A 21,467-nucleotide genomic window follows, 5' to 3' on the forward strand; every position below is an offset into this window, starting at 1 on the left:
CAAAACAAGGTGTGTGGTCAGCATGTCCTTGAGCCAAGTCCCTTCTCCTCCTAAGTGACAGCAGGCGTGTTACAGCAACAATATGAAATGGCTGGCAGGCCTGGAACAAAATGGCAAAGCTATTCTGGGGGATGTCACACCGTACCAGCCAGCAGCTCAACTGAATTTTTAAGTTTTGATGGTACAAGTGAATATACTTGACCTTCAAACGCTGAGAGAGCCCATTATAATATGAACTATATGAACTAGGCCAAGACCGCCTCTAGGGCAAAGGCCCTCAGCCTGTGGGTCGTGACCCACACGGGGTCTCCTATTAGATAGTTAACACTACAATAAAGATTCATTACAGTAGCAAATTTACAGTTGTGAAATAGCGACAAAATAATTTTGTAGTTGGGGTCACCACAGCATGAGGAACTGTTCTAAAGGGTTGAGGCCATAGGAAGGTTGAGAAACACTGCTCTAGGAAATTATGTTTTCTTTCTCTTTCATATTTTTCAGACAGAATCTCAAACTGTAGCTGAGATTGGCTTGGCTTGGAACACGTGTGTAGTTCATGCTGGCATCAGACTTATGGCAATTCTCCTGCTTCAGCCTCCTACTCAGGAGCCTACCAGGGTGAGATCACAACCACGGGTAATGTGATTGCTGTTCTTGGTTGTCAACTTGAGTGTACCTGGAATTAACTAATGCCAAATGGCTTGACGCCCTGTGAGGGGGATCTCTCTCTCTCTCTCTCTCTCTCTCTCTCTCTCTCTCTCTCTCTCTCTCTCTCTCTCTCCTTCCTTCTTTCTGTTTTCCTCTCTTTAACCCCCTCCTCTTGGTCCTCCTCCTCTTCTTTGTTTTTTTTGAGACAGGGTTTCCCTGTGTAGCTCTGGCTGTCCTGGAATTCATTTTGTAGACCAGGCTGGCCTTGAACTCAGTGATCCACCTGCCTCTGCCTCCTGGATGCTGAGGCTAAAGGCATTAGCACCATTGGATTTTTTTTTCTTAATTAAATTTTCTGAAGCAAGAAGACCTACTTGTAATCCAAATCTTGGAGATCAGAAGATAAATCTTCAATTCAGATCTTTTGAGATGGAAAGGCCCACCTCTAATCTGGACCACACCTTCTTTTTTCTTTTTATTTTTTTCATCTTTATTAACTTGAGTATTTCTTATTTACATTTCGATTCTTATTCCCCTTCCCGATTTCCAGGCCAACATCCCTCAACCCTTTCCCCTCCCCTTCTATTTGGGTGTTCCCCTCCCCATCCTTCCCCCATTAGCGACCTCCCCCCAACAATCATGTTCACTGGGGGTTCAGTCTTGGCAGGACCAAGGGTTTCCCCTTCTGCTGGTGCTCTTACTAGGCTATTCATTGCTATGTATGCAGTTGGAGTCCAGGGTCAGTCCATGTATAGTCTTTGGGTAGTGGCTTTGGTTGGAATTGTTGTTCATATGGGGTCTTAACCCCCTTCAAGCTCTTCCAGTCCTTTCTCTGATTACTTCAACGGGGGCCCCGTTCTCAGTTCAGTGGTTTAATGATGGCATTCAGCTACGTATTTGCCATATTCTGGCTGTGTCTCTCAGGAGAGATCTACATCCAGTTCCTGTTGGCTTGCACTTCTTTGCTTCATCCATCTTATCTAATATCTGTATAGGTATGGGCCACATGTGGGGCAGGCTCTGAATGGGTGTTCCTTCTGCCTCTGTTCTAAACTTTGCCTCCCTATTCCCGGCCAAGGGTATTCTTATTCCCCTTTTAAAGAAGGAGTGAAGCATCTGCATTTTGGTCATCCTTCTTGATTTTCATGTGTTCTGTGCATCTAGGGTAATTCGAGCATTTGGGCTAATATCCACTTATCAATGAGTGCATACCATGTGTGTTTTTCTGTGATTGGGTTACCTCACTCAGGATGATATTTTCCAGTTCCATCCATTTACCTATGAATTTCATAAAGTCATTGTTTTTGATAGCTGAATAATATTCCATTGTGTAGATGTACCACATTTTCTGTATCCATTCCTCTGTTGAAGGGTATCTGGGTTCTTTCCAGCTTCTGGCTAAATAAGGCTGCTATGAACATAGTGGAGCATGTGTCTTTGTTATATGTTGGGACATCTTTTGGGTATATGCCCAAGAGAGGTATAGCTGGATCCTCAGGTAGTTCAATGTCCAATTTTCTGAGGAATCTCCAGACTTATTTCCAGAATGGTTGTACGAGTCTGCAATCCCACCAACAATGGAGGAGTGTTCCTCTTTTTCTACATCCTGGCCAGCATTTGCTGTCACATGAGTTTTTGATCTTAGCCATTCTGACTGGTGTGAGGTGAAATCTAAGGGTTGTTTTGATTTGCATTTCCCTTGTGACTAATGATGTTGAGCATTTCTTTCGGTGTTTCTCAGCCATTCGGCATTCCTCAGCTGTGAATTCTTTGTTTAGCTCTGAGCCCCATTTTTTAAATAGTGTTATTTGTCTCCCTGAGGTCTAACTTCTTGAGTTCTTTGTATATTTTGGATATAAGCCCTCTATCTGTTGTAGGATTGGTAAAGATCTTTACCCAATCCGTTGGTTGTTGTTTGGACCACACCTTCTGCTGGCAGCTCATATCAAGGACATGGAAGAAGGAAGTTTGCTTTATTAATTTGCCTACTTCTTCAGGATTCCTGCATGTACTGAAGAGCAGCTGAAATATCCAGCCTTATGGGGTCCAGGAGTTGCCCCATAAACCACACAAACTCTGACCTCACTTAGAGAGGGATGGTTTTTTGAATGCCCACCCTAAGACTGATCATCAGAGACGTAGCTGAGAATTTGTCAGGCTACGACCCTGGACATTTTTCTATGTCAGTTTATAAAGCCTAAATCTGTGAGCTCATAGGCAGGTGCTGGAAGGGCTGTCTGGTTGTCAGCCCTGACTCAAGCCATTTTAGACAACAAAGGTTCATACTGACTTTTTATCTGTTTAAAGATTTATTTATTTATATATAAGTACACTGTAGCTGTCTGCAGACACACCAGAAGAGGGCATCAGGTCTCATTACAGATGGTTGTGAGCCACCATGTGGTTGCTGGGATTTGAACTCAGGACCTCTGGAAGAGAAGTCAGTGCTCTTAACCATGGAGTCATGTCTGCAGCCCTCATATGGACCTTTAATTTTATTGGTCCTACATGAAGCTTATAATTATGAAATTTAAGATTAAGAATATTAATAAAAAATAATGCTTATGCCAATATTACTCTGGGACTGGTATGCCAACTCCATTCAGGCTGTGTAAGGTCATCTCTTTTCCTTTTTAATTTTATAATTTGTCATTTCAGGGTATGGTGAACTCTTTCAACAAACGCTTGTCCTTGTGGATGGTATTCTATACCAGTAATATGTACAATATGATATCATTGACAAAATGGTTTTTATTTTTGCTCTGATTGGTATTTTATTTCTCCTTTACAAATTCCACATAATAGAAAAAGGCTTTTTGATAACATTGTTAACTTTGCTGGAAATGATCATATAATCATTTGAAACAGCACAAATGTGCACATACAGGACTGAGGTTTCTGCAGCCTGTAAACACCTCTGTGGGTTTAACAAGGAAAAAAAGCAATTAACTGACAATTCAACTGTAACTCTTAGAAAAACACCGGTTTCCTTACCAAGCACGAGTGTCCTGTACAGGGACCTATCATCCCAGATGGCAATGAGTTCAAGCCTAGGGCAGCCAGGAGCAGCTCCCCACACCAGCTCAGAAGACCCTCCCCACCTAGCACTTCTTCCAAGTGCTCCTTAACCTCATCACAGGTGACAGCAGTCGCCCCAAGAGAGGACAGAGCAGCAGACACAGTGGTGGTGGTTCCCGAGTGTTGTGTGCGGCATTTCATATCCAGCGTCTCAGGAACGTGTCCATGCAAGCATGTGTACCATTCTTTAGACTGCTCCCCTCATTTCTTGAGTGAGGGGACCAGGCCTTCCTAATTCACTTTAGGTGCCTGGAATAACAAAGTATTTCACCAGAAGGGGTGTAAGCAGTGCTATCTGATAAGAATACGAAGAAGGAAAAAGCAGATATCTTAAAGAAAACGTGTATTCTACTCACACTAAAATATCAGACCAATGCACAATATACTGCAAAACTGTAACACAATACGGCCAAACACAATGTTCAAATATTGAACTGTTCAAGCATGTGAAGATCATCTTCTGAAAGACAAACTGGGTTCTTATTTTGTAGCTACCTTTGTGTAACTTCAACTGCTGTCCCTCAACAAGGTCTGACACAGTCTTGGTACTTGTTAGGAAGTTAGATGAGACAATTTAAGCTCAACAGTCAACTCCCGGGATCTCCCAGCGCTCATTTTCAGCATTCGTCCGAGGACTGGGCATCATCTTCATCCCTCACTTCTCGGTATCTCCCTGAAGACTCCCCTTCTGGATTGTAGCTCTGCATTGTAATATTCAGTCTCTCAGCTAGTTTCTGTGCTGCGAGCTTTGCCCGCATCTTCTCATAATTCTGCTTCTGCTCTTTCTGCAGAGCCAGCGACTCTTCTATGGAGAGCAGCTGTGCAGGCAGGGGGTGGAGCAGAAGAAGGCGAGCTGCTGTGACATCATCAAGATGCTGCCTAGCCCTGCGTCTCTGCTCTTCTGAGGAAGCAGGAGACTGAGCCCTCTGACAATGACTTGTTGAGTCACTCTGTTGTGTGGGTAACACATTTGTCTTAAACTTATGAGGAGGGGGCACTGGGTTTCTAGCTCGCATTTCTAGCACTGTCATGTAATGAGGCTTCTTAGGAGTCTCACTCTGCAGTTCTGGAAAGTTCTCAGTGCTGGTGTTTTCTTCTGAGGGTTCAGTCTGGTCTGCAGTTGTGATCTTTTGCAATTTAGTGATAAACAGACTGTCGACGCTGCTGGAAACCTCTTCCGCTTGACTTGAATGCTGGGGGAGTTGTTCATTAACTTCAGATGGGGGAGCCTGGGCTGTGATGCGGACAGATGGGCTGGTACTCACTGTGCAGCCAGTCTCCAAAGTCTCTTCATTGCCTTTGTGAGTGAGCTGTTTGGTCCCTGTGTTTCTGAGGTTGTTTTAGATGATTCAATGTCTACTGACGAACATTCAGGAACTAATGATGAAGTATCAAGCATCAGGTCAGAATTCTGGGCCTTGTCTATGTCGGTGTCAACTCTTGTGGTTGCTTTATTCCTTAGCTTACAGTCAACACTAACAGGATGAAGTAGTTCAGTTCTCCCTCTGACCTCTTCACTTTCTGAAATGGCAGCTCTCAGTTTGGCAGTGGTGTCTGAGATCTTTTTACCTTTGTCGGGCAATTTGCAAATGAATATTTCTTTGCGCAAAAGTCTCTCCTGGCCCCTCAACCTCTCCCACAGCTCCGCCAAACTCTGCTGCCCCACGTCCTCAGGAACTGGGGGCTCGAAGCCTCTGGGCAGGGAGCACATTGTGCATGGGCTGAGGCTGGCCCCGCAGGCAGGGTTCCCCAGCAAGGCCCATGGAGGTCGCAGGCTCCAGGGCAGCGGCAACTCTGGAGCACGTGCAGGAGTTGCCATTTTCCCGGAAGAGCCGACAAAATTGTTTAAATTTATAAGAAATATATGTTGGTCCATAATCAGTTTTAATTTTAGAAGGCGGTCCCATAACAGCAGAAGTTTCCAATAGATGCTGTATAACATGAGCAGTGCGTACTCCTGGCAATGGTGTAGCCCATACAAATTTTGAAAAATTATCTATGCTTACATGGATATATGAAAGACGACCAAACTCAGAAATATGGGTTCCATCCTTCTGCCACGATGTATTAGGTTGCATTCTTCTGGGATTAATTTCAGATGGAATACATTTTATAAGTGAAGGCTTACAAATACCACAATTAGCAATAATTTGTTTGGCTTCAGAATAGGGAACCTTATATTTAATATGCAAATATCCTGTATTGGCATGATTATGACTGTTTTCTTCTGGGGTAGCAAATGCCACTAATTGATCAACCATATGATTGCCATGTGTTAAAGATCCTGGCAATCTTGGATGTGATCTAATATGTGTAATAAATATTCTAGAGTTTCAGAATAACAATAGTCCTTTAATATGTGAGAATAACATTTAATATAGGCTTAGATGTAGAGACAACAGCAGTTGCAATATTCTGTACTACTCCTACAACATAAGCTGACTCGGCTATAATATTTTTACATCATGAGTAAAATCCGGCAATACATTAATTACTGCTAATACTTCATTTTGTTGTACTGACCCAAAAGAAGATTCTTGTCCCCAAAATTTATCTTTGGTCCAATAAGCCATCTGTCTTAGATCTTTGGTCTTGGAGCCATCTGTAAACACAGTAACGGCAGATGGTAATGGATCAACAGAAATTAGTGTATGTATCACATTTTTTTTTTTTTTGTTTTCTTAAGCAATCCCAGAATTTACTATGGGGAAAATGAAATTCAGTATTTCTAGTGTAAGAAATCATGGCTAATTGAAAAACTTCAGACGTCTGCATTAAATATTCCACTTTATTTTTGCTTAATGAGAAAACAAAATCAGCACAATCATATCCCCACAGTGTAACAGGTCTTTGTATGCCTTGCTGAATAATTAAAGAAATTTGTTCCTCATATGTTGTTAATGTTTTGTTAAAGTTAAATTTAATATATATCCATTCTAAAGGCAACTCATCTTGAGCTAAAGTGCCTATAGGATATTCAAGAGTATTTCAATGTATAATTTAATAACTCTATCTGGATCAATACGTGCCAAAAATGCATCTTTCCATTTTCAGAGAAGATATACTTACATGCCTTCATATAAGCATTAATATCCCCAGTCTCCTTTATAGGTAATTATGCTCTCCTATACTCTTCATTAGCATTTTCAAAAGCAAGCATTTGCAGCAGTTGTCCTCCAGCTTCCTCTCCTACCATCGTTCTTTCCAATGTTAATTTTAATATACATAAAAACTTAATATATGGTTCATAGAAAGTTACTGCCTTTTTCAACCAACCACTATCATCCTTTATAATAAGTTGGTTGGGCCACACCTTGAACCGATGATAGACATTGTCCCAGGATAGACATTCTTTATCAGCAGGTCTCAGGGTAGAACTGGATATGTGACCCTGTGCTATAGCACTGTCCAGAGTGGTAAATGCAGCTTCTGAAGAGGAATGCAGGCCTGGCCTCTAGACCTCCACCTTCCAGGCCTGTCTGGAGAGCCTGATGCCCTGGCAAAAGAGATTCCTTCTCTCCAGAGGAGCACTGCAGTCAAATGACATCTCAGTGATGAAAACTATCAGTCCCCAAAGGCATGCCACTGAGCAGAGATAGCCTCAGTCATGCACCTCTGCCCATCCCCAGTCCCTCGTTTCAATAACTCAACCCTTTCATGAACTAGATGGCAATACTTGAGGCAGGATGATCAGTAGTTTACTGGCCAATCTGGGCTCTATGAGACGCTCTCCCTGAAATCAGAGCCAGCAGGAAATTCAGTATGAAAGCTCTTTGTAGACAAGCTCAACAACCCGGTTCAGAGCCTGGGACCCCATGCGGTAGGATAAAGTGACTCCCATGCTTTCTGCTCTACCTTCAACACTCATGCTTTGGAATGCACACCCCTACAATGAGATCAATACACATGGAATAAAAATTAAACATAAAAATTAATGAAGACAATGCAGACAATGTTTTAAAGGATCCTGGGAGTCCTCACTCTGCACTTCCCTTTCCTTTGCCTTGGGAACATCACCTGCACCAGAGGCTGAGACTTCCTGCAAGAGAGAGAGGAGAGATGCACTGTTCATTCCGCTGGAGCTGTGCAAAGACCAGAGCCACCTGTCTTTTCCTGATAGTGGGAGCTGGGCCCAAGTGTGGGCTGCTCCTACTAGAGGAACCACAAGAAGAGGACCACCTTCCTCAAACCTTCCTGGAAGTCAGAGTACGGGCTATGGACTTCCCTCAATCCTCAGAGGACTCTCTTTCAGCGATGGCTCAGAGCCTCTTAGGACAGAGAGGGACCAGAGCTTCTCCCCAAAGCAAGATCCCTGTCTTATCTGACAGGTATGTGGGCTTAGGGATGGGACAGAGGATGTGACAAGGTTACATGTAGCACAGGGGCTAGGTTAATAAAGAAGTCAAAGAGGAAAGAAACCTGGAAGATTCCTCATCTGTTCTTTTTTGCTCTATTCGTAGGGATGAGGTGGCAGTGTGGGGTAGAGGACTAGGACACAGCACAGCCTTCTCTGCTCATGGTTAGCTTTCTAGGCTGCCTGGTCACTGTGACCAGCATCTTTTCAACTGTGCCACTCTACTACCAAGGCTGACACAACTGGTGGACCATGTAGCAATAGGACTGTACTGACTTAGCGACATTTGGAATCACACAATGATCATGTGTCACAGATGGGTTTCTTTTTTTAGAAAAGGATTAAAACAAAAACTATTTATTTTGTCCATATGAGTGAGTACACTGTCCCTGTTTTCAGACACAACAGTAGAGGGTAGTAGATGAGATTAGAAATGGTTATAAGACACAGTGTGGTTGCTGGGGATTGAACTCAGATCCTCTGGAAGAGCAGTCAGTGGTCTTAACCACTGAGCCATCCCTCCAGCCCCAGTATATTGTATTTTCAATATTGTTTGTTTTATTTCTTTTCTCACCTATGTCTGTATGGTGTTTCTGTGAGTACAGGTACTGATGTGCCTGTGTAAAGGTCAGGGACAACCTGAGCACAGGTCCTCACCTTCTACCTCTCGTCCATGGCTGTGTATGCTAGGCTAGCCCTTCCCCTAATCCTAGAGACTGTCCACTTTAGGCTCCTATCTCCCTGTGGGAAGGGCTGGATGACAGACTCTACTGCATCCAGGTTCATGTGGCTTCTAGGGACCTAAACTGTTGTTGGGTTTGTTCAGATGAAAATAAACACCATTTCACAGCCCTGGCTGGGCAAGGCAGCGCACGGGTCTTTGCTGCTCTTGCAGAAGACTTGAGTTCAGTCTCCAGCACCAGGGTCAGGTGGCTCACAACCACCTGAGACTCCAGGTCCAGGGACTTCCAAGCTCTTCTGGATCAACCTACATGGCAAAAGCAGGGCTGGGAGCTGGAGGCTTCTGGTGTTGGCTTCTCCCTGCAGTAGGGGGCAAATCATGGGCATGTGAGGTAACATGGAACCCTGTAATTCTATAAAGTGCAGAAGCTCCTGATGTCCCTCATGGTGCCCCAGAGCCTGCTCACCACACATGGAGGCTTCAGTAACATGGCCTTGTCCTGACCTGTGTGCACTCTGCATCCTCACTCTCTACCTCCTGCTTTTCTGGGTTGGAAGTCTCAGGTGTAGGAGGCGCCTACCGTAGGCCTCTTCTGTCAGCATTTCAGCATTTTACATTTTATGTAGTTTGTGGTGTTCCTGTGCCATGATATGCACATGGAGAGCAGAGGACACAATGTGGACTCAGTTCTCTGCTTTCATCCATGATCAAACTGAGGCCATGAGGCTGGGTGGCAGAGCCTTTACCTGCTGATCTGTACCCACTTGACCTTCACCAGGCATCCTTTGCTGTACACAGATATATCAGCCTGTGACCCTCATCCTCCAGACTCTTATGAAGCAAACCCCATAGGTGTGGAGCTCTCATGTTAGCCAGGGCTAAAGGGGAAGGCAGCAAGCCCTTCAGGAACTCTAGAAAAATGTCTATACTGGGACTAAACTCGTGCTGCCATGTAGGGCTACATTTTTCCTTTAAAACAGAAGGATGTGTGGTGGTGGTGGCACAGGCCTTTGATCCTAACACTTGGGAGGCAGAGGCAGACAGATCTCTGTGAATTCTAGGCCAGCTCCCTCTACAGAGCTAGTTCCAGGTCAGCTACACAAAAAACCCCTGTTTCCAAGAGTAAAACAAAGAAAGAGAAAGAAGGAAAGAAAGAAAGAAAGAAAGAAAGAAAGAAAGAAAGAAAGAAAGAAAGAAAGAATGAATTTATATTTTGTATACAATGAGATGCCTGCCTGTCTATGCCTGAACCATCATGGTAACTATGACTCTTGTCACATCTTCATTAATTCAAATACTGAAGGCTAAATGGGTAAATCTTAATGACAATACAATGAGGGGGTGTGCTGAAGAGAATGTTGGTTTAGTGGCTAAGAGCAGAAGACCAGGGTTCAGTTCCCAGTGCCCACATGGTGGCTCCTATTAGGCTGTAATTGCAGCTCTAGGGAATCAGTCTGGACTTCACGGGCACCACACATACCACATTGTGCACAAGCATTTATTAGGTGAAACACTCAGGCCCATAAAAGTAAGTAAATAAAATATATGCTTAACAGACACTGTGATTCAGGAAGTTCTTAGAGACTTTGGTTATCATTTCTCTCTCCTGGAGACCTGTCTTCCTCATGGCTCAGCCTCCCTGGCTTCTAGGACATTCCCTAGCTCTGTGGAGCATGAAGTACTCAACACCATAAGCCAAGCATTGCAAAGCCATCTGCACCTTCACTGCTACACCTTCTCCATGGCTGTGTCTAAAGGGAGAGACTTGGAATCCCACAGATGCAAGGCCAAACCTGTTGGGCTATGTGAGCCCAGCCACCCAATAGTCAGATCTATTCCTGCCCTTGGCTATGGCATGAGGCTCTTAAGACAAATTAATCTGAAGGATCTCAACAGCTATGCTGTTAGACCTCTCATTGCTCTGCCCGACCTCCAAGCTCCATTTTACTGGCTCAAATTCACACCCGAACTCCTCTCCTGCCTCAGCCACCATCAGCTCTTCTACTCCTCTCCACCTGTGCTCTGAATAATCCACACTAAAGTGGACGTTAACCTCTTGTGGACCTCCAGACGTATGCTTGTGATTAATCTTCATTGGCTGTTTTGTATGGGTAGGCGGGTTCTTCTAGTCTCATGCAGAACACTGCTCACACATTTTGGATCTTACAACACCCTCTTGATTGAGAATCCTGACTAATGACTGACTGAGCCTTCCATGCCTGAAGTCACCCTCTGTCTCCCAGTCCAAGATGAGAATCCCCACCCTAACCCCATGGTGTCCAGTTTCATCTCAGAAGCTAGACTCTGCACTGCCCTTTACCTTTTGGTTCTCTGCCTCTAATTCTGTTAAATAGTTCCTCTCTTCTTTAAAACAAATTCATTTTGTTGTTTATTTTTTGAGACAGGGTTTCTCTGTTTGGCCCTGGCTATTCTGACAGGCTCTCTGTAGATCAGACTTGTCAGGAAGCCAGATATCTGCCTGCCTCAGCCTCTTAAGCACTGGGATTACTGGATTGTGCCAGCATGTTTAATTAAAAATTAATTAGTGGCAGTGCATGTTGGCACATGACTTTAATTCCATCCGTTGGGAGGTAGAGGCATTGTGAGTTCCAGGACAGCCAGGGCTATAAATTAACACCTTGTCTCAAAGAAAACAAGCCAAAAATGAAACAAAAATGTTGCAATATGGTCTTAGGTATGTAGCTGAGTCTGTTCTTGAACTCTGAATCCTCCCACTTTCACTCAGGTGCTAATCAGCAGGCTTCTGTCTTGACTTTCACTGCGCACTCAGGGCTGCCAGGACTGTTACCTCTCCCAGTGTAACTCCTGACTCTCTCATCAGCATCATCACAAAACTCCTGCTAAGAATTAAGGAAACCTGAATTCTAAGGAACAGTCGGAGCTCCAGTATTTCCAAAGCTCACTCTAATACAGATGGATCCTATGCTGCAGTAAAATGGTCACAGCTGGAGGTCTTAATTCCAGGACTTGGGACAGAGGGGTCGGAGGATCCTGAATTCAAGGTTATTTTTATGTTACATTGTTGCTCAAAGCGAGTTGGGCTGCTACAAGATACCCTGTCTCAAAACTATACCAAACACACCTAAAATGAAACAGAGGAGTTTGAGTGGGTACAGATGGGAAAGCTCGGCACTTTATGGCTAAGCCACCTGCTGCCAGCACCAAAGTCTATGCACAGCCCCAATTCTGAGCTGTGTCTGGGACCCCACTTAGGAGCACGCACCAAAGTAGCTCAGATTCAGGGCTTTTGGTCTAAGAGGAATTCAGGCAGTCACTCTTTGGATGCCAGTTCTCCAGCTCAACTGCCTGTCAGCCCAGGATCTGGTCTTAGTCATGGCTTGGCATCCCTAAATTCCTCCCAGCTGTGCTCTGAACTCACCCTGTGCCCCGTTCTGATGAATCTGCCATTCTCCATGGGAGTAGCCTCAAGAAGTCCCTCACATCTGAAGCACCACTCTGAGTGCAGTAAATACTGCAGGGGAGGGGCGTGGCCAGCAGAGCACCCACCCCTTTCAGCTGTAGAACATTTAGCTCTAGAGTGAGCACTGCTGTGCATTGTGGAACTTAAGCATATCCCAGGCTTGGCCTGGGAAGAGCCGTTGACACCCACACTTTCTGGGGTGACATTGTCTCCTGAGGATAGAGTCAGGTCAGGAGCAGCAACTGATGTTCACGAGAGACAAACTTTCTTCACCACTTGCCCATGCTGGCCCTAGGATCTGGGCTTTTTGGGTGACATGAGTGCTGAGCCCCCCCAGGTAGATGGGTTTTCAGGGGTAGGTGGTTATTGTCACCAAAGGTATCCACAAGGATAAGTCATACTGTACTAATTCCCATATTAGATCCCTTCTCACGGGTCACAGAGGTCGTGCTGGGTCCTAAATGTGGACCCAGGTTCCTGCGCACTTTTGAGGAGACTGGTCAGGGCGCAGGCTTCAGGACATTTTGTTTGAATTATTTTGGGGGATTTTATTTTTACTGTTGGGGACAAACCTAGGGCTGCCATGTGCTGGGAAAAGGCTTTGCCACAGCTGTAGATCATCCCTAATTATAAACTCCTAAATTCTCCCAATCCTGGAACTTTCTAGGTCCCTCACATGATGCAACCTTTGGGGGATTCCTCACATAGAATCATGGGGTGGAATGCATCCCAAAGAGAGACAGTGGGAAATGTTCCCCTGTGTCTGCCTGTGGCTGTGGTAATGAGAGTGCTGACCAGTGGATGGCAGGGCCCAGGTGAAACCCTTTTGTTTTCTACTTGAGTGGAATCTTCACCATGCCTTTTTTTTTTTTTCTTGAAACACAGGTTGCCCTGGAACTTACAGTCTTCCATCACCCTGACTCAGTTTCCAATGACCGGGATCACTGGCTTAAATTACTATGCCCATCTTTCTTTTTTTGTATTTATAAATCTTCTAAAAGCCAGAAGGATCTAGAATTTAAAATTTTGCGGTCCAAAGCATTTCCAACAGGGGATTCTTGACCTAGGAGTATCCAGACCAGTTTTTTTTTTTTTTTTTTGGTTCTTTTTTTTTTTTTTCGGAGCTGGGGACCAAACCCAGGGCCTTGCGCTTCCTAGGCAAGTGCTCTACCACTGAGCTAAATCCCCAACCTCCCCAACCCCTCCAGACCAGTTTTTATTGTGTGGGTACTTCATTCCCATAACAGCTTATGTTTGACAAAGAGTTCCAAGGTGTGATGTCACTGGGCATCAGGCGGTGTCCCAAATAGCAGCACTGACTCAGGTTGTAATTTAGGCTGGAGAAACTTACTAGGACCCTGGTAATCCTAGCACCCTGGGGCCTCACATGTCCTTAGTCTGATCTAGTGATGAATCAACTGCTCTTGAGGGTGGATTGGAATTCTAGTCACTGTGAGGCAGGAGCATTAGGACCCTACGGCCACTCTGGGCTCCATAGGAAGACCCTGTTTCAATAGTAAAAGGAGTCACCTGCGAGTTCTTACTGTCTTCCCTGAGGCCTTCCTGCTGGAGTTAGAATAGCTGTCTCACCAAGTTGAAGTAGAGGGCAGAGTGTTGGTGCCTTCTATAATGAGGACTAGTGACAGATAGTCTATGGAAATTCTAGAAAGATCTACAAGTATTTATGTCATGTGCATGGGAATTGCTGGCTTCCCTGTGTCCTTTGCCTTTTTATTTGCAGTCCATGGGGCACCTGGGAATGTCCCAAATCCAGGCTGCAGACAGGGCTTGTCCCATGATTCTCACTTGCACCCAGTGCCTGCCTGATTGTCATAAGTCTGACAGAGCCACTGTATGCTCTCCTGACACCTGCAGAGAGCAGTATATGGGACCCTACCATCCCCACACTGCCCATCAGTGTCTACAATGTCCCTATATGGCACTGAGATGGTCTAAGCTGCTTCCCGCCTATATGCTGCATCAGAATCTGACCATTCCTAATTTCCTCCTCTCACACCCACACTAGAAGCCCTGTACCCACACTAGCCCCAGCTGGCCTGTTGCCCACTGACATCTCATGGACTCTGCCCCAGTCCCCTGCCCTGCCCTGCCCTGCGCCGCCCTGCCCCGCCCCAATGCCCTGCCCTGCCCCAATGCCCTGCCCTACCCTGCCCTGCCCTGCCCTGCCCTGCCCTGCCCAGCCCTGCCCTCACTCAGCTGACAATGTGGACATCTCAAGACAGTCACTGGACAATGGCTGACACACTTGTCTGAAGACTGGAAATGTTTCTCGATCTTGGAGAGGAAAGAAGGACCCTCCAACTACACTGTCCTCTAAGGAAGTTTATTCAGGTGAGGGATGACAGGGACTGTTTTGTCTCACGTCACACATGTCAGTAGAAAATATCCTAGGTATTGGATGCCGCTGTTAGCATTAACAGAACAAAGCCCATAGTGTTGGGAAGATTAATAAATTATGAGTAGGATTAGAAAACCCCAAGCCTCTTCCAGGTCCTAAGAGGGCAAAAAATACCACCAAACACAGCATTACTGTGGTAGGTTGGTTAAATCTAGTTACTAGATTCTAGTGTGATAACTATGACTTTTTGTGTCATGCTCAGCTTATAATGACTAGAGGACCTAAGCTTGAGAGTCACCAATGCCTCTCCCTTGCGTCTCCAGCTGCTGAGCATTGAAAAGCACTAATGAGACAGCATCTGTTTGCAGACATACTGGATAAGTCTTCTGCACTTTATCTCTCTGAGTCACCTCCACTCTCAGTAAGTCAGTTTAATTCCATAAATTGTAAATGAGTCACGTGGAAAATATACTTTCTCAATACGATCACAGATTTCCATGTAAAAGGTGAAACATGAACTATCCCACCTAAGTTCTGGGCTTGCACAGACCTGCTCTGCAAAAGAAACATGTGGTCACAGCTGCAGTCTGCATTCACTATGGATGCTCTTGAGGACCTCCCTAAACTGCATAGATTAAGATAATTATCTTGCTTTCTATCAAAAGAATTCATTATGCCAAGTTGGCCTGTAGAAGGAGGCTAGTCTCTTCTGCATTTTATCAGATGTGCATAATCTATATGATCATCGATAGTAAGTGAAAGATCTGTTTGGAATTGAAACTGAGTGATGCTGGAGGATGATGCTGAATGCACAATGAGCAGTGGAGGCACCAGAGCCCGGTGTGGATGCCTAGCAGGCTACCACATTGAGCAGGCACCCCTCAACCACCTGTACATACAAATCTCCTGAGATCTCTCTCCTTAATGGGAGAAGATGGCGTCCATCTAGTATAGCACATTCCCTGGAAGGACAAAAGCTACCTACAGGAGCTGTGGTGATGGCTCACAGGTTAGAGCATCTGCTGCTCTCTCAGAAGAACCACATGGACCCTAACAATCATCTACAATGGGGAATGCTATTCCCTCTTTTGGATCATGAGGGAAATGCACTGAGGAGTGGCCCAGACATACATTTGAAAAAAAAAGATCCATTGAGTTACATGATAAGAATAAATATAATCAGCAACAATAAAAAACACAGCATATGAATGATCAAATGAAACAGCACCTATAAAAACCTATTTCCCAAAATGACGTTGATGGTTATTATCTTTGTGGTTTAATACTAATGCAGTATTGTAAGAAAAACCGAGGCACATGGTTCTCGATTAGGATTATTCTATATTCCTTTGTGAAAGTTGTCATTTTTTCTGCAGCTCTACAGGCATGAGTGTGTGTTACTCAATATCTGGGCAAACAGTCAATAAGGAATGGGTGTTGTAGACTGATATAGATTAGGATGAGCAGAACACATGACAGCATGGATACAGTATGTCAGTGATTACATCATAAAGTGTGTGTCCATAAAAAAAGTCACATTATCCACACAAAAGACACTATCACCCCATGTACAGCTTGGTGGCTTTAAATTCCCTATTTACTCATGCTGCCTGGACCATGCAAAGATCCATATCCAGCTGTCAGTTCTAAGTCTACAGGAGGGGAAAGGACCCTTGAATAAGATGGTCTTAAGAGTCAAGAGTTACAAATCAATTTTTATTCATAAGGAATACAATTTACAAAAAACAGGCATAAAATGAACAACTAAAATGGTATAAAAAATGAAAAACAGTAACAAGAATATATAACTATGATATAACAAAAAGAAAACTTCAATGAAAATCATAACCAAAAATATTTCTTAACAGCATTTTCTTAATGAACATTTAGAAACACAGTTGTAGTGCTGTTTCTCCTCTAGGGAGATGTCAAGGCAGTCCCCTCATTTGTCTCTCAAATGGTGTTGTCGGTATGAGAGAGGAGAAAGACCTCAATGAGACAGGCTGGCATTCGGATACATAAATTTAGGGTCTCTATACAATGAGGAAATTAACTGAGAAGAAGAATATTCTCCCCAAAAAAGTCTTTGACTGTTGAGGATTGTCGTCAGCAGGGAACTCCTGACAGAGAAACTCACTCATCAGGGGGCTGTCTTCTTGGGATCTGTCCTATTCCATGTCTCCTGCAGTTCCTGAGACCTGGGAGGAGAAGGCAGCTATTAAGACACTGATTTGGTGGGGACACGCATACCAGGTGTCAAGTTGCTGCCTTTTGTCCCTTCAGCTGCATTGGACAGACAGCACTGATCTTTTCACTGAAATCATTGCTGATATCTCTGCAGCCTGGGGAAAGTCACCAACAACCCTCACAGTACTGTGGGAGAACAAGCTGCTCCTCAAACTTCTACCAGTGATAACCAAGAACGGGGAAAGGAGAAGAGACCTAACTGGGTTGCAGGAAGAAAGTAGAAGGCCACATGATACTGAGATCAAAGCCAATGACCAGGACTCATTTGCCATTTGCACTTGGTTCTTATCCCTACAAGGTGCTTCCAACCATCACATGACCCCTGTATGACCTTTGTCACACGACCAAGAACTCGTTCAAAACTATTCATAGCATCCAATCTGTAATAGGGAGATGCAGTCATGTGATATGTTATTCCTCTGTCACCATTTCTGGACTGCAGTTACAAAAAGGGCAGAGAAGTGTACTTGCCCATAATTCAGTTTCTGAAAAGTGGTTAACATCCCAGAATACTTGTGCATAGACAGAGCAATGAATAACTCTATCACATGAGGTGGGTGACTGACTGGGTGTGGGGAGATTAGAAAGGTGATAGGGGAAGCAAAGATGTATCCAATAGGCAAATGGTATCAGACATTGTTAATCTGACTCAGCTGCTTGTTCCTACCACATTTTGCTGGGTCTGGAGGTTGCTGGTCTTCTCCTGTTCGTCTTCAGCATTCGGGTTCAACTCAAACAAATATCGCTGTAACTCCTTGCTCTCCTGCTTCAATGTGACCAACTTCTTCTTCATACATGCCTGGTCCATCAGGAGCCGGCTGTGCAGGTTGCTGGAAACACACTCTGCATAGTAAGATCCGAAACCTCTTCCTCCCATTCCAACTGCCAAATCCCACAAAGTCCACCAGGACCCAGATACCCATAAAGACTTCATAGAGTACATCTCCATACATGTAAGGCTGCTGCACAAACAGCAAATGGCCAATCCAGGGAAGAATAAATTGTTTCTGTGACCCAAGCACCAATAAGAGTCCATGTCTCTCCAAAAGAACAAGGGATCTACAACTACCCATGAGAGCCCAATGCATCGGGGCAACATCAATTAGTAGGCGGCAAATAACCACAAGAGGACAGTAGAACCAAGGGAGGTCATGCAAACCATGTGGTCCACACATTGAGCTTTGTTAAACCTGGTATGACCCCAGAGCCGCACGTTGGCCTAATAACACTCTGATGCCTGAATCAGTGTAGTTCTATCCAGAGCCTTCTAAAGATGCATAGACACTGTGGTGATAACTGACAGTCTCTTATGGAACTGAAACTGAGTCCAAAAGACCCACGGCACAGTGATATTTAAACAGCAGAAGAGATGGACCCAGAGCTACAGGCTCTCCAGTCCAGAACAAAGAGAGGCGGGAATGGATATTCCACAAGTGATGGGCCCTTCTGACAAGTACTTACCGATAGAAGTTAATCTCCTTCTTGAGCTCCTGAAATTTCTCACGATGTTCAATGTTCTTTGTGTCTAAGTTGTGGAGTAATGACATGACCTCTTTCTCCTTTATCTTCAAGTTTTCATAAAATGGATTTGGCCTGAAGTAGGGGCTGGCCCCAGGAAGATAGAACCCAATGAACATCGAGGTTTAGGATTATAGGAACTCAGGCTGTGTCCTGTACTACCCCAACCCTGGAAGGACACTTTCTGAATTCTACATATTTGGATCTTCTTCAGCTTCAGAAACTTGGAATTGTGTGCCCAGGACAACAAAAACTAAGCACCCAGATAAAGGGTTCCCTGGCTCACATTTTTCAATCAGGAGGGCTGGATCTGCATTCAAACCTGTTATGCTGTCAAGAGCCTAGGCCACAGAGCTTACCCAACCACACACACACACACACACAAACACACACAGACACACACACACACACACACACATCCAGAAACCTCTGATTTCATTTTTCCTGTTTTGACAAATGGAATGCTACAAGCCGAATAACTAATATTCTAGAGGCAGACAGTACACATAATTCTGGAGATGAGACCAGATATTGCCACAAACTTATAATCTGCCCAAGGCATACAAATGTATAGACAAATGTGACTACACAGGCAAAGAACTGTGCTGTTCTGCACACACAGACACACAAACTGGGGCACCCCCACAAGAAAAGAAAAGTAAGGTCTCCAGCTCCGAAAAAAAGAACCAAAAAAAAAAAAAAAAAGAAGAAAAGAAAAGTAAACAGACTCAGAGAATGGGAAAGAGAGACAAATATGGAAAGAGCACAATGAGAATCAGTAGAAATGCATGCACCATTACTGTCTCAGAGTGTAAGACACAGAGACAAGAAGGAGCAGGCCAGAGCCTCAGGCCTTCTACTTAAGCATTGATATGAACACTGTGGGACCTGTCACCTAAGGCTGCTGCCAGGAGATGATAGTGTTCAGTCACCTTCCTAGCAAGTACAAACACTCTCCACAAACTCACAGCACCTAGAACCTTGCAAAACTACCACCTGTCAAGGGCTTTCCAATTGTACACTGGGAACTCATGCTCCAGTGACTTTATCCCTGAGTTCTTCACTCAGATTGCAAGTTCAGATTTTCAACAGGCAGAATCAGAGAGTCCATTTTCAATCTCACTCCTCAGTAAGGGTCAGGTTCTGAATCTCCTCTCTATGGGAGATGAGGTTTAGAACAAGGTCGTTTGTTTGGAGCAATGCATACCTCTTGCTCATGGATCCACCTGTCACATAAAGGAGGCGATCTGTCAGCTCATTTCTCTCCTTGGTAGTTAGCTCCAGTTCTCTATTCAGCCTCTCCTCTTCCTCGTTGGCCTGTACCTTGTTTAGGACATTTTCAGGGGATGACGTCTGTCTGCAGGCCGCTGTAGGTAGAAGACCACAAGTGAACCTGCATGGGGCAAATGCATAGAGCATACACAGACCACAGTGAGGTCCAAACAGGAGAACATGCTTGGAAGCCAGTGTCACTGCAAGGAGTTTGGTCTATGTGTAAGAGGCATCCTAAGTGGATCACAGTTCCCCCACTACTATATAGAGACCAAGAGATGTAAGCAGCCAGGTGTTCCCTATGCCCGCCCACACAGGCTTACAAGTACCAGAGAGATGCCTTCTCCAGGATTATTATCAGGTACGCAGGCTACAACCTCGTTTCAGGACCCTCACCCCTCTGGTTTCAGAAGTCAGATCATCAATTCAGCATCCACAAGGAATTGATTGATCAGGGATACTCAGACATCCTACACTGTTACTCTAGTCCAATAACTTTGCATTAAAAAGTCATGTAGGGGGAGGACATGGTCAACAGATTTATTAATTCCCCCCACTGAAATGACAAATGCCCCAGAAGTGCCAATAGGTTACAGGCTCTTTCTCTACCTGCTCCATATAGTTTGGCTACTGTAGAAAAATATCTGCCACACAGAACGTCTAATATATGAAGGTAAGATTGGCCCCGTCAGCCAGAGGTAGTCAAAGGAGTTCTAAGAATATAAGGTCATGCCAGGAGCACAGTTCTCTCCCTCTTACTACTGTCAGATAGTCACTGAATTTAAAGAAGCAATGAAAGTGAAGTACATTGATGCCCTGTTTAATTCAGAAAAGTTATCCCCTCCATGACTACTTATGGTGTTATTATATCAATTTAACATACCGAATGCACTGTAAAAGTAAAGACTAGAAGTTCACCCAATAATAGCATAGGCATTGCCATATCCTCCATGTGGTTATGGAGAAACTAATAATGTGAAAACCTTGACTTTCAGGAATTGTGATAATCATGGAATTCAATATCTGTGGAGATGTTCCAGTGGTTGTGGCCCATTGCTATAAAGGCCAGCTGAAGGCCCCCACACTCACCCCTGAGAGGAAGCTCAACATACACTGCCCAGAACTTACTCCACATTCCCCATGTCCTGTGTCCATCATTACCTTTAGGTTTCGTTTGCTTCACTCTAGACTCTTCTCTATCAACATCAACTCTCCCAAAGCGCCTGAGAAGACGGGCAAACATGCCTGTGGATATATCCTTTGGACACTAAGAGAAAAAGTAGGGAATTGGTTGTCACAACGATACTGGTGACATCACAGGGATTCCAAGGTCTCTCTAGGAGACAATAGAATGTCCACGAAGGGCCGGCTGATGTCACGGAGAACAGACTTTGCCTCCCTGCTAATGTTCTCCCTGTACTGAGGAAAAGCTGATGTGCCCTTTTCAGGAGATTTCCCTGTGGCATAGCCACTGAGCACCACATGCTTCCAAAGCCAAATTTGGCTCTAGGCTTGATTGGAAAAACCTAAGTCATTACTATGTACCTAAATGAGTGCTTCCTCCCCGATCCCTGCACAGAAATGTTTCATCCTACCTCAAATTCTCCTCAGTCAGCAATATTACCCATTAAAGATTACTGAGAAATCACACCAGTTCCTATAAGTAGCCAAAGAGGTCTCCTGTCTCATCATGTGCAGGTGCATGAAATCACACCCAGAAATAGCCTGTAGGGTAGGTTGCAATGTGGGTGTGTGTTATAGGTACAACCTGAAGCTTTGTGCTTAACATTTAACAGTTGCCACCGGATTCCTTAGGAGAAAGAATTGCATTCATTATGGTGCTGGCAACAATGTGGTGATCTGTTAG

General features: G+C 44.5%; 3 protein-coding genes and 1 pseudogene across 3 annotated transcripts in view; 2 read left to right on the top strand and 2 right to left on the bottom strand.

The window, feature by feature from the left end:
* Window positions 1-21,467, top strand: part of LOC147999059 (disks large homolog 5-like) — an 80,176-nt gene that overhangs the window by 42,192 nt on the left and 16,517 nt on the right. The window lies entirely within an intron of this gene.
* On the bottom strand, window positions 4,327-5,437 carry LOC134483461 (DNA-directed RNA polymerase II subunit GRINL1A-like; annotated as a pseudogene).
* Window positions 4,604-21,467, top strand: part of LOC147999061 (uncharacterized) — a 59,118-nt gene continuing 42,254 nt past the window's right edge. Inside the window, exons 1-3 of the mRNA XM_087595987.1 lie at window positions 4,604-4,665; window positions 14,444-14,556; window positions 14,887-14,984. The gene's annotated coding sequence lies outside the window, so the exon portion shown is untranslated. The remainder of the gene's footprint in view (window positions 4,666-14,443; window positions 14,557-14,886; window positions 14,985-21,467) is intronic.
* Window positions 16,260-20,742, bottom strand: LOC147999062 (disks large homolog 5-like). Its single transcript, XM_087595370.1, has 5 exons — window positions 20,729-20,742; window positions 19,536-19,721; window positions 18,272-18,415; window positions 17,478-17,640; window positions 16,260-16,761 (listed from the first exon to the last, which is right to left on the bottom strand). Exons 1-5 carry the CDS (start codon window positions 20,740-20,742, stop codon window positions 16,732-16,734), a joined length of 537 nt encoding a protein of 178 aa, XP_087451496.1. The 3' UTR covers window positions 16,260-16,731.

Source organism: Rattus norvegicus, chromosome 19 (assembly GCF_021556685.1).
Source record: "Rattus norvegicus strain SHRSP/BbbUtx chromosome 19, alternate assembly SHRSP_T2T, whole genome shotgun sequence".
Lineage (NCBI taxonomy): Eukaryota > Metazoa > Chordata > Mammalia > Rodentia > Muridae > Rattus > Rattus norvegicus.